Source organism: Haliotis cracherodii, unplaced genomic scaffold, assembly GCF_022045235.1.
Source record: "Haliotis cracherodii isolate W230 unplaced genomic scaffold, xgHalCrac1.p SCAF_13, whole genome shotgun sequence".
Taxonomy (NCBI): Eukaryota; Metazoa; Mollusca; class Gastropoda; order Lepetellida; family Haliotidae; genus Haliotis; species Haliotis cracherodii.
Window position 1 is genome coordinate 6,204,030 of NW_027266268.1, and position 13,746 is coordinate 6,217,775.

The following is a 13,746-nucleotide window of genomic DNA, read 5'->3' on the forward strand; positions in this document are numbered from 1 at the left end:
GCAAATTTTATGGTCGCACACGGGAGGCACAAAGGTCGCCATCCTGTGTAAAGGACCCATTATGTTCAAACGGTGTCGGCGACTGTTTTCAGCCTCGTTACGTTTTGATAACGTTTGTAATTGTCTGGACAAATCCGATTTCAAGTGTATAGTGTCTTTTGCCCGTCAGTTTATATCGTGTTATTCTCAATAATAAACTAAAGGAAGTAGAAAAGGTTAGCGGCGTGGGGTTGTTTTGTATGTTTATAAGTTTAATGCTCCTGGTACTTTAAGGGTAGGTCTGGCATCCTTTTAGTGTAGATGTGAAGGTTTTTGGCCAACAAAGTATGATTTTCTTCTGGAATTCTTGTTCAATCGTTCACAATATAAAATAACGAACTTGGATGTTGACACTGCATGTTGTTGACAATGTCGTCCATGACAACGGGTAAAGCATCGTTGTATTGTACTGAGACAAGTCCACGGAGGGCGAGCTGTGTCGCCGGGCTGCATCCCAGGGGGCAAAGGTCACGAGCATCTCACCTACGGCAACACAATAGAAAACAGTTAATATTTAACACCGCTAGGAGACGGGTTGTAATTCAAACCTCAACCGACTCCCACGAGTTTTGTTTTCTTGGTTTTTTTTTAGTTCTTTGGCATATAGTTCCAGTCCACGGGAGGAGTCACTGGCGTATCAAGTTCAGTTTATTTCTCAAAATGACCCACCAACGGTGGTACATGCGAAAAATTATAATATAAATTATTATTATTAATAATAATCATCATCATCATCATCATCATCATCATCATCATCATCATCATGATAATAATAATATTATTATTATTATTATTATTATTATTATTATCATTATTATCAAGATGACAGGAGTATTGTGCAAATACATATAGAGATTAAAAATTACAATGAAAAATAATACAGAATTAAAATGACAAGAATATCATACACGCTTCAACATTTCAATATTTGTCATTAACATTGTCTGAAGATGGTATTGATGAATTTGGACAAGATTTTCATGCTCTTATGCTGGATAAACATTATTTTTCAATTTTTGCATATAAGGCCTTTCGGAGAGATCTTTTAGTATGTACATAGACCGCCACTGAAGAAGCGCTTCTGTGTTCTAATACAAAAGTGATTGTATGTGGTTTGGTAGAAGTTTGGATATGTCTACATTTGAGAGATAATGAAAACAGCATTACACCTATGTCGTCGACATATAATGACAAGAGCAGGGGGACACTAGAGGAGAGCTACTAAGGGCGTGACCTTCGACGTCACTGAAGGTAACTCATTCACTGTCCGATAACTAAGGACAGCCACAGGGGTAACCAAAGATCCGTTGCATCATTCTCAACTCCCTGGGGAGTATACAGCTGTCTACAGGCGCTAGAGGGTTTTTTTTACATCCATCTCACATTTTGGGTACCTATTCCCTGCTGGGTGAACAGAGGCCCATTTGAATGAAGTCATTTGCCCAGTGTGACACCAGAGAAACACGCCATGGATGACATAAAAAAGGCAAAAGAAATATTAACGTTTCGTTTGTCTTGATATTGTATAAAATAAGTTTGTGTTTGTGTTAGTCTCCACAGTCCATCGATTTGGTATCAGATGTCGAAACTATCAATAACGTTATTGAAACGTCCCGACCACACATCTAGCGTCTGATGATGTACAGTGTGATATAGTGCGTGTTGAGTGAGGCTCGCACCTGTAACTTCCCGGGCATAAGCAGGTTGATGTTGCTATCTTGACAAAATCAATACCAACTCGCGACCATCGCATGATAAACAAACTTCAAAACGATGAGTAAACATCCTTTCACAGAACAATGGTCCGTGACGACACGACGTAAGCAGCACACTACAAGACCATTGTGCTTCATCGTCAAACATTGTGTCTTAAATTTAAGTACAAAATGTATCTCGAAACATGCACCAACAACCATAACCTCATATCGGCTGCACTTGTATATTAACCCTTTTCACGTGAACGATATTTTTCAGAAGTGACCGTTCTTGAAATTTGAAAAAAGACTTTTTAGGAATGTATTCATATATCGGTGGGAGGTGGGGAAGGGGTCACATTGACCATTAGGCTTCCTCACCGCCCCTGATACAAAGGGCGTATATGCCTGATTGTTCAGACGGTTTGGTAGGCCAGCAGGTAATGCGTACATTGAGGCGGGTGTGGCTCCTACAAACCTTGGACGTTATCTGGGTCTCGATCCAACGTGATTGTAGGGTGCACTAGAAGTAAGAAGCGACTAACGGGATCGGGTGGTCAGGCTCGCTGACTTGGTTGATGCATGTCATCGTATCCCAAATGCGTAGATCGATGCTCATGATGTCAATCACTAGGATTGTCTGGTCCAGAATCGATTATTTACAGACCGCCGTCATATAGCTGGAATATTGCTGAGTGTGTCGTTAAACAACAAACAGACAAACAAAGATGTGAGATAAGTACATATGCGTAGAGACAGAGTGTGTAGAGAAGGGGGGCAAAGGGTTAAATGCAAGGTTATTGTACAAGGTGACGCCTTCAGTGCACTTACATTGAGATTCGATTAAAAAAGAATGTTTTTTTGCTGATTTAGATGCATCTTCTTGATTGGATTATGCGTAGACTCGTTAGGCAAGGGTGGAAACTGGACTTTTATTGTCAGTTATATTACTCCCTTTTCTATGAAAGATGTTTTTAAACAATCTGGTACATAATATAACATGGCTTGGTTTTATTACGAAACGACTTAAAAAGAGATCAATTATTTTCAGCGAATATTTTTTATTTCATGATTCATGTGTATTCATCTTTTTCCCTGTCCACAGTATTAAATACCCCCAAACAATGTTTCAAATTATCTCAAACAAGCAAACAGAATGTTAAAAAAACCATCCAAAATAACTATAAATAAAAAGAGGTTCAACTATAAATAAAAGTGGATACATCCGGGAATAGGAAAAGATATATGTGAGGTGGATGTAAAAACCCTCTAACGCCCGTAGAGAGCTTGGGTTGTATACTCCCCAGGAAGTTGAAAATGATAAGTGGAAGGCAAACGGATCCCCAACAACAACAGCAATAATAACAACAATAATCACTTATGTCATTTTTAATTTCAGTCACATTCCATCATCGCGTCTGTGTTGTGTTGCAACTCGACATGAACAACGCGCAGATACTAAGGAACCACGCCCTCTTTCAGAAGAGCTGGACCAACTGGCCGTGTAACCATGGCCTGCCCTCGCTGTCCAGCGGGTCGCGGACCTCCAGGGCCACGGGGTCAGAGTCACTCGAGATGTCGCTCGCCACCAGTTCCAAGTCCGGTAACTCGCAGCCTCGATTTCGAACGGTCAGTACACGGAACAATCAAATGCCAGCTAAATGTGGCATTCGTCACCCCTTCGCCCCTTTCCGTAACCTTCAAGAAGATTCGGCTTGTCCCGGAATAACACGAGTTGGTCACGAATGCTAAATGTGGCTGTAAAAGTTCACCATCACATGAACTGACTGTTACAAAGTTTTGTTCGTAAAAACTGACGAAATGGGGATTGGACGGATACAATGTGTTACTTTGATGACTGTGTAGTAGTACCCGAGATCATTCTTGACCAACTCGTGTTATTCCGGGACAAGCCGAATAGCAGGTTACGGAAAGGGGCGAGTGGTGACGAATGGAATCTATGTCAACCACTTTGCACACATGCACGAACCGATTACTGTAATGTATTGTAGAACTAAGAACTAAGATTATTGTAACTCTGATAGTTTAATGTAGGCTTATGAGAGTCGTTTTGAGCAAAATTGTCGACTTGGTCCGAGTGGGAGTGACCGGGGTTGATAAAACAATTCTAGAGAAAGAGTTGCAAGCTATAAGAGGCCCTAAGAGGGAGGGGGGGGGGGGGGGGGAGTTTGATTTAACGCCGCATTGAACAGTATTTTAGCTGTATCACAGCGTGTCAACTTTTTGTAGGAGGAGAATCCGAAGTGATGTAGGTCGTCTACCACTGTTGTGAAACCAACGAGTACGGGTATGGTACTGACAAACCTAGAAACGGGGCTGACCGGGATTCGAACCACGATCAAAGGGCGCAACTCTGCCGAGCTCTCAGAAACACGGCTGACGCCAAACGTATCCCAAACGAACCAAATTCGGATGTCTCTTTTGATTCCCTGGTCGCACCCACTCGTATATCGCTATATAAGTGCAATAACCGACGTCAAATCCCATTTCACCTTCAACATTACATTAAAGGCAATGAACCAGCCAATGTTCATTGAAATCTTTACGGCTGCCATGGCACATACCGGTTAGAATAGCGCTTCAGCAACCCAGCTTGTCGCAAGAGGCGACTAACAAGATCGGGCGGTCAGGCTTGCTGACTTGGTTGATGCATGTCATCGTGTCCCAATTTTGAAGATAGATGCGCATACTGCCAACCACTCGATTGTCTGATCTGGACTCGATTATTTACAGACCGCCGTCATGCATATATAGCTGGAATATTGCGGCGTTAGAAAACAAACAAATGCATGGAGTTGATTCAACAGTCTGTCATGCATTTCCAACTTATTATTAAATGTTACAATAAATGTCCTTCTTCTCCAGAACCGCGTTGAGTCAACATCAACGTTCTCCAAGTCTGACCCCAGTTCCCTCACAGCCAGCAACAACAGCGTGGTCACCAGGGGCAACCACGTGCTGGCGGACAGACGGGAGAAGAGAGCCACAAGACGCAAGCCCTGGACTGAAGACATACCCAAGATAGAGTCTAACAAGAACACATATGTCGGTATGTTGTTAAGTACCGATACCCGTGTGAGTTGTCGGTTAATAGAGTGAGTGAGTTGGGGAATGGGTGATTGTGTGAATGAGTGAGGTGGTTAGAGAGAGAAGTAGCAGGTAGATGTGTCGGCCCCATATGTTCAAACTTGTATGGGTCCTTATGGCCTGAAGTAATGAATCATGGTGAGTTAACGCTGGTGAGAGAGGGTGAGTGAGTGAGTGAGTGAGTTGGGTTTTAACGCCGCTTTTAACAGTATTCCAGTTATATCACGGCGTGTCAGCTTAATGTGGGAGGAAAGCCCGAAGTGATGCAGGTCTTAGACGTTTACCACTTCGGTGAAACCCACGAGCACGGGTATGGTGCTGACAAACCTAGAAACATAATCGGGGCGAACCGGGATTCGAACCCACAATCATAGGTTTCTGGCGTGCCCAAGGGACGCAACTCTGCACAGCGAATGGTGAGAGAGGGAACATGTATGAATGGTATGTTGAAATAACGCGGGTGAGATGGGAAAGATGTATGACATGTAGAATTGATGCGGGTGAGATGGGAAAGATGTATGAATGGCATGTTGAAATGACGTGGTGCGATGGGACACATGAATGAATGGTATGTTGAAATGAGGCGGGTGAGATGGGAAAGATGTATGACATGTAGAATTGACGCGGGTGAGATGGGAAAGATGTATGACATGTAGAATTGAGGCGGGTGAGATGGGAAAGATGTATGAATGGCATGTTGAAATGACGCGGGTGCGATGGGAAAGATCTATGACATGTAGAATTGACGTGGGTGGGATGGGGAAGATGAATGAATGGCATGTTGAAATGACGCGGGTGCGATGGGAAAGATGTATGACATGTAGAATTGACGTGGGTGAGATGGGGAAGATGTATGAATGGCATGTTGAAATGACGTGGCTGAGATGGGTAAGACGTATGAATGGCATGTTGAATTGACGCGGGTGATATGGGGAAAGACGTATGAATGGCATGTTGAATTGACGCGGGTGAGATGGGGAAAGACGTATGAATGGCATGTTGAATTGACGCGGGTGAGATGGGGAAAGACGTATGAATGGCATGTTGAATTGACGCGGGTGAGATGGGGTAAGACGCATGAATGGCATGTTGAATTGACGCGGGTGAGATGGGAAAGACGTATGAATGGCATGTTGAATTGACGCGGGTGAGATTGGGAAAGACGTATGAATGGCATGTTGAATTGACACGGGTGAGATGGGGAAAGACGTATGAATAGCATGTTGAATTGACGCGGGTAAGATGGGGTAAGACGTATGAATGGCATGTTGAATTGACGCGGGTAAGATGGGGTAAGACGCATGAATGGCATGTTGAATTGACGCGGGTAAGATAGGGGAAGACGCATGAATGGCATGTTGAATTGACGCGGGTAAGAAGGGGGAAGATGCATGAATGGCATGTTGAATTGACAATACGTCGCGCCAGAGTGGAACTCAAAAGGGAAGAAACTTTATCTCTTTATCTGAAGATCGACATTTTCTGTTTCCACAGTCCTGTCCTCAACGCACTGAGCACAATGGGATTTAATCCTCGCACAGGGTGCAACAACACACCTTCATTAAACAAACATTCACTTCACATTCAAAACAAGACATTTCTTTAGGGGAAATGTCAATCAGCATGCGATCAAAGCTAATGAACATCTCAACACAATAGATGAAAAAATTCTACATTCAACTCAATATTCTGTCAAAGTGATAAATCGATGTCCAATGGTTCTTGCCATTAACAATGCATGGTCGTCAACATCTGTATACTAAATTGCCTGAATATGTACTATAACATTTACAACCTAAAGTCAATCAACAAGATTGCAATTGTTTAGTGTTCCGAGTGATAAGGTGATTAGGATCTAATTGGCCGCTTAGGGACCCACCATTTAATATTGTGTGCGTGCGTGCGTGCGTGCGTGCGTGCGTGCGTGCGTGCGTGCGCGCGCGTGCGTGCGTGCGTGCGTCTGAGTCTTTTGTGTGTCTTTAGTGTGTCTTGTGTGTGTTTTGTGTGTGTTTTGTTTGTTTGTTTGAATCACCTCCTGAACTGAAAGCTGTCTTGTTCCAGATCTATTCACGTGTTCTAATCTCGAGATTTATAGTTAATCATTTAACATCAAATATACATTTTCGTTCAGAACGACTCGCCAAGGAAAGGAAAACATTTGTCTAAGGAACGATCAATTCGATAATTGTTTCCGGTTAGTGAATTCTGTGAAAGAGGGCGTGACTTCGGCTGCCGTTGCATATGAATCGGATGGTCAATAGGACAATAGCTATAGATTAACCATCGGGACAATGCTTAACTTGAGATGGACAAATGGACTCAAATGGACAGTCATTCAACCATGCGTATCTCAAGAACGTCCTGCTAACAGTGTTGTTGTTGTTGTTGTTGTTGTTGTTGTTGTTGTTGTTGTTTGTAATGATGTTGTGATAAATTGTTTGTGATGGGTGCCATCGGTGGTGCAGAAGGCACTCTCCTTGGTATCGTCACTGTTTGATCGTGATTCATAAGCACATGTTTAATCGGAATTGCTCGTCACACCAGGTGACCAAGTCCAGGGTTCGTTTCCCCACGCGGGTGTTCCCAGCCGTGATATTTCTGGACTATTGCTAAAGGGGCGTGAACCTATTCTCACCCGATGAGGACCTGAAACAGCTTGCACAAAGCGATCTTAGAGCTAAGATGATCGTAAGTCCCATACTTTAACATTGGCTTACGATAGTCCTAGCGCTAAGATCGCTTTGTGCAAGTGGGCTCTGGTAGGTGCAATGTGTGACTTGACTGCGCTAATCTAACACCAGCAGCGTGAACCATTCATCATGTTATCATCAACGGGTTTGCCTTGGCCAGTTTATTATGTATCATGTATTATATATTCAATTATGTACAGCCCGCCGTTATATACCTAGAACCTTGCTGAATGCGCATAGAACAACATTGGCTCAAATTGTGAAGACATACATCTAAATCCAACCCTTTGGAGTAGATACCATTACGTTTCTGATTACGAAACTTCTATTGCGTCAAACGTTGACTGTGTTGCGATGCCATACACACATGTGTGAAAGTTGTCACCTTGACGCCAGACCATCTGGTGCACGCATTGATGTAACACAGTTAATTATTTCTTCAGGGTGATTTAAGCGTCACGTTATGAGTCCTTCTCTGTTACCTAGGCGTTTGTTGGGTCAATATAGCATCTCTTGACATGGCTTCCTGACGGCGAGGATGAATGCGACCATCAGAGATCAGAGACCAACCGCCTACCCCTGGTTGACATTGTGAAGTGTCGTGCCCTCTGTGTCAATTGTGGAAATATCTTGTTCGTTTTGAACGGACGTCAACTTCGTACCCCTAGGGTTCGGAAGGGTGGATCACTCGGGTGGTCTGGTTGGTTGGTTTTGTTGTTTAACGCCGCACTCAGCAATATTCCAGCTATGTGACGGCGGTATGTAAATAATCGAGTCTGGACCAGACAATCCAGTGATTGATATCATGCGCATCGATCCACGCAAATGGGATCGATGATCAACCAAGTCAGCATGCCTGACCACCCGATCCCGTTATTCATCTCTGACGACAAGCATGGTCGCCTTTTACAGCAAGCATGGGTTGCTGAAGACCTATTCTACCCCGGATCTTCACGGTTCTCAGTCGGGTGGAGACTGTCACAAATGGTTTGGCTGTTCTCGGAAGATGGAAGTTCTCTTGTACCGTAAAACCTCGTTAATCCGAATTGTATGTCCAGCAACACTTCTTCCCTGATGGCTACTGTTAGGAATGTATATGTCATAAACCGGCCAAAATTACGTACCGCTAATTTGTTAATCGTGGAAACACGACGATTTCACTATGAAAGATATATGACACATTCAAAGTGTTATTTTGGCGGCTGTAGTAGATAGAACGTCTGCCCGGATAAAGCAGAAGGTCGGTGGGTCCATCTTCGGCCGCGTCATACCAAAAGACGTTAAAAGATGGTATATAGAGTTTCTCCACATTCCCGATGGTTAATTCTTACTCGATCGCCGAATGACATTGACATATTTGTTTATAAACAGTGAAAGTAGTCCCTACTTGACCTTTGATATTTGCATCTCTATCCGCATATGACCCCAACGGACATCGTTCTTATCCGTTGGCTTTATCCTGCCGAGAAACCCACCCATTATATATGATAATTGGTATTACCCTGCCTGACGCTTTGCATATTAAAGGAGTAAAAGAAGGATTGGTCGGCTCGGACTTACACAGTGGCATGGTATTTCAGATGGCTGTCACTATAAACCGGCATTAGTCCGGACTAGTACAAACAGTCACACACACGCACACGCACACGCACACGCGCACACACAAGCGCGTGAATGCCCCTCGCCATATCAGTACAATAATAATCATGATGGGCTAAAGGACGAACCTTCCTCCATCCGGGGAATCGTACAAACTGTATGGCATGGTGAGCCAAGGCTTCAACCAAAGGGAAATGCAGTACGGTGCATGAATATGTTCAGGGCAACCATGCACAAAGCGATCTTAGCGCTAAGATGATCGTAACTCCCATTCTTTAACATAGGCTTACAATAGTTGTAGCGCTAAGATCGCTTTGTGCAAGTGGGCCCAGGTCCAGGTTATCCATGGAGAACGACGTGAACATCTCCAATCTGTTTGTAATCTTTCTGGATGCGGTGTTTCTCACAATGTTCCTACATGTCCTACAAGAACATAATTTAATTCTCAGTGTTTATTATTCTGTAGAGATCCACTATGAGAAGGCGCTCCCTAAGGGCAAGTGGATGGAGTACAGGCAAAGACAGTACGTGGCCAACCCTAAATATGGGCATCTGTACGAAGTCAGGTAGGTTTCCCTAAAGGATTAACCTTTTCCTATGCTTGGATTGGTGACAGCACACGGTGGGGTGGTGTGGGGTTGGGGATGAGTGTTTAAGACAATAAATAGTTACAGTTACAGAAAAAAAAAATAATAATTTAGTCATGCCGGGTGTTTCTTGTTTTTTCTTCAGAACATTTGTTTCTCTAACAAAAAAGTACGTATTACAAGGGAGTAACCGACAAAATATTCGGTCTCTAACAAAATCAGTGCAGATCTCTTAAAACAGAGTAAGTGAGTGAGTATGTTTCTAGGCAGGTTTTAGAAATATTCCAGCAATATTACCTGGGGACACCAGAAATGGGCTTCACACATTGTACCCATGTGAGGAATCGAGCCCAGGTCTTCGGCGTGACGAGCGGACGCTTTAACCACAAGGCTACCCCCTCCCCTCTTAGAACAGAGGCCGGGTTGCTGACGTGAGTCAGTTGGCGACGTTATCTCTGTCGTAATACTGCGCCGTGGTTGCTATGCCTCGTAGTTACATAACCTTTCAATCAACAGTCAGTATATGGATCAAAGATGGAGAAATACTCACACATCTACTTTAACAATGTCCCCGTGATTAACAAACCCTTAATTAGCTTCATTTGTACGTGGTAGGACCGACCTGACCCCCCGGAGAGAGAGCCCGCCCCCTCCCAGCACGTGGCTGTGGGAGGATGAATACCGTATATGGAGGCTGGAGGAAGCAAGGGAAGGTAACTCCTCCGTGTCTAGGTATGTGTCAAATAAAGGATGTTCTTTTTTTCAAAACAAAGTAATTATTAACGTTTTGGTTGGTGAAAACAACGGTTTTATTACGCACATGCTGATTTAAGATTTGGAAAAACAATTTGTTTTTCTGTTCTTCGCGTTCACGTGTAACGCAAGGCAGAGATTTTGACGTCAACGCCTCAAAGGGACGTAACTCTAAATACATTTTTGTTTCAAATTCGGTCATTTTTCCGCTAGATTAAAACGGTGGGGAGAAGAAGTGGAAATATATAATTGTTATTTTATGTATTAAAAAATACGACAAATCATTTTACCATTGTCCAGCTCACTATCCAAGATAGGCAGTATGACGTCACGGAAAGGGAAGAGGAACGACAAAGAGAAACCGCACGCTGATCTGTTCGCGTAAGTCGACATACTTATGTTGTGTTGGAACAGTGTATGTCCTGTCCTTCCTGGGAATAATGATTCATGATAATAATAAGCATATCAATAATGCGCCAAACCCACAACCTAAAGCATGTTTAAAGCGCTACATTATTATACCGCTAAATGGATCAGTGTGCGCTGGATTTCCATTCTCAGCTCCCTGGGGAGTATATCACACAAGCTGCCTGTAATACCACACTTTATCAATATCGAACAATTGGTTTCATTTATCATTCACTTGTTACTTTGTGAGTACGGCTGCACTGATAGATTGCTGAAGGGAAAGTAGTCCTATGGTTTTTACTTAGTCTAGGAAATATTTTCCACGATACACTTACACTGGCAATATTTGTGGGACTGAACGTCGTTGACAAAAGCACCGGTCCGAAACGTCTAATGTGCCTCTCTCCATTGTGTATGTCTATTGTGTATCTATCGATCGTATATGTCTATTATGTCTATGTCTATCGTGTTTGTCTATTGTGTCTCTGTCTATCGTATATGTCTCTTGTGTCTCTGTCTGTCGTGTTTGTCTATTGTGTCTATGTCTATCGTGTAGGTCTATTGTGTCTCTGTCTGTCGTGTTTGTCTATTGTGTCTATGTCTATCGTGTAGGTCTATTGTGTCTCTGTCTGTCGTGTTTTCTATTGTGTCTCTGTCTGTCGTGAAGGTCTATTGTGTCTCTGTCTGTCGTGTTTTCTATTGTGTCTCTGTCTGTCGTGTTTGTCTATTGTGTCTATGTCTATCGTGTTTGTCTATTGTGTCTATGTCTATCGTGTTTGTCTATTGTGTCTATGTCTATCGTGTAGGTCTATTGTGTCTCTGTCTGTCGTGTTTTCTATTGTGTCTCTGTCTGTCGTGTTTTCTATGGTGTCTCTGTCTGTCGTATATGTCTATTGTGTCTCTGTCTATCGTATATGCTATTGTGTTCATGTCTATCGTATAGGTCTATTGTATCTGTGTGTATTGTGTCTCTGTCAACGCTATTTGTCTCTGTTTATTGATTTGCTGTGGTTGACATCACCGTCGATGTCGTTGCAGCCAATACCACGCCTACCGTCTGGACAAACAACGTCGCCAGTACGCCGCCACCAACATCCAGCGTTACGTCAAGGGATGGCTGGTCAGACATAAGGTTAAGAAACTGAAGAGAAACGTGAGTTGCCATGACAACATAACTCATAATAGTTCAGGTGCAGACCTGACAGAAACGTGAAGCTTGCATAAACACTGGGCTCGAATCCCGTTTTGCCTTGTTTATGTGTCTATGTTTGTGCCGCTTCTAGTGTCGTCGCTAAAAACAGCCTAAACCCATAATCACTCATCAGCAAAAGAACGGACACGGTTTCAAATATCCCTGCTCGGATCCCAAAAGATCCAGAAAGAAACGACTGTTTGTTATTTAACGCCTCACTAATATTCCAGCAATATGACAACAGCCTGGAAATAATATATTCTGGGCACACTCACCAGTGGTTAATATTATGAGCAACATACAATCCACCAAGTCAGAGAGTGTGACTACCCGATCCACTAAGTCGCTTCTTACGACCAACATAGGTTGCTGGAGCCTGTTATAAACCCGACTCCCCTTCCGTTGTTACGTTAAAGATAAAACACGACTCCAAGGTTTTTGGTCGAAAATGTAAAACCGCGAACAAGGGAAAACCCGAGGGTCGTCAAAATGTTAGAAATACCAGAACAAAATATGGAAACATCGAGATACCTTATAGTGAAACAATACAGTGTGTCGCGATATAAAAGGAATTTGATCAAGGCGTGCGAGAGAAAGACCATATGCAGCATGCACACAGCTGAAGTCATGACATATAAATTGAACAACCTTTCATCACCTGTCCCGGTGGCTAAGTGGGAAAACAGTGGATTACAAAACTTTGCAGATTCGATTCACACCAAGGAATTTTTCACTTGTGACATTATATTCATATCAAAAGGTAAGGTCAAACAATTCAAATGTAAAACTTCAAAGCAGGTTTATAAAACCTAGATCTTGAAATTAGTTGATCTCACAAGGTTACTAAGAGATGAGATACCTACAGCATATAGGCAAAATTGGCATTCAAAAGGTTTATAAACTTGGGACCAGATTGAATATGTGTCCTGCCACAAGAGAGTGGATCATCGGTCTCGTTGCCAGCACTTGTTTGCCTGTTTTCGATCCCTATCGATACCACAGCAACGTCGTTATACAGATTATAGAAGCTGTTATCCATAATGCTTATCCATGCTGACAGACTTCTTGTGTTTCCTGGCAGACTTCAGGTTCTTCAAGAACTTGGGATCATCAACCCCTTTCATGAATGGGATACCATTCCGGTGATATTCCCTGCTTGTGATTGTTGTGGTTCTTGGACTTTGCCATCATTCTGTGTGTTGACTAGTTTGCCGACATTGTGTCTGTGTATATGTCATTGCTGTTGACTGCAAGGTCTATGAAACATCAACACGATGAAAGTGACAAATAAGATGAAACTAAGTTGTTATCCAGACGTTGTTATATTAGGTATAATTATTACTGTCTAATTATTAATTATATCTAAGTTAACAGTGGACTCTGTGGCCTGGAACGAACAGTCTGACACCTCCTTATACAGTAATTATAGAAATTCTACGAAGTCTTACAGTTATATGCCGGGTGGCTGTTAGGTGTTCGCTTGTCAGACCGAGGACTTTTGGTATTTGGGGCAATTAAATATATTGTTAACAGTATGCATATTTCTAAAATATTTACACAAATTACAATTAATTGATTTATTGGCATTCAGAAGTACCGCCGATAAAATTAATAGAAGAATTGAAACAGAAAACGACTGACTGGTGTTGACAGTTGTAAATGGCGCTGTTGCCATG

The 13,746-nt window shown here is 42.8% G+C and overlaps 1 protein-coding gene across 2 annotated transcripts in view; it reads left to right on the forward strand.

Annotated features, from left to right (window-relative positions):
- Window positions 1-13,746, forward strand: part of LOC139458809 (uncharacterized) — a 35,930-nt gene that overhangs the window by 6,374 nt on the left and 15,810 nt on the right. For both annotated transcript variants that reach the window (XM_071240233.1, XM_071240232.1), the window contains exons 2-7: window positions 3,133-3,362; window positions 4,620-4,803; window positions 9,597-9,696; window positions 10,333-10,449; window positions 10,771-10,851; window positions 11,917-12,031. In XM_071240233.1, coding sequence (XP_071096334.1) covers window positions 3,174-3,362; window positions 4,620-4,803; window positions 9,597-9,696; window positions 10,333-10,449; window positions 10,771-10,851; window positions 11,917-12,031 — 786 coding nt within the window. In that variant the 5' untranslated portion in view covers window positions 3,133-3,173. The remainder of the gene's footprint in view (window positions 1-3,132; window positions 3,363-4,619; window positions 4,804-9,596; window positions 9,697-10,332; window positions 10,450-10,770; window positions 10,852-11,916; window positions 12,032-13,746) is intronic.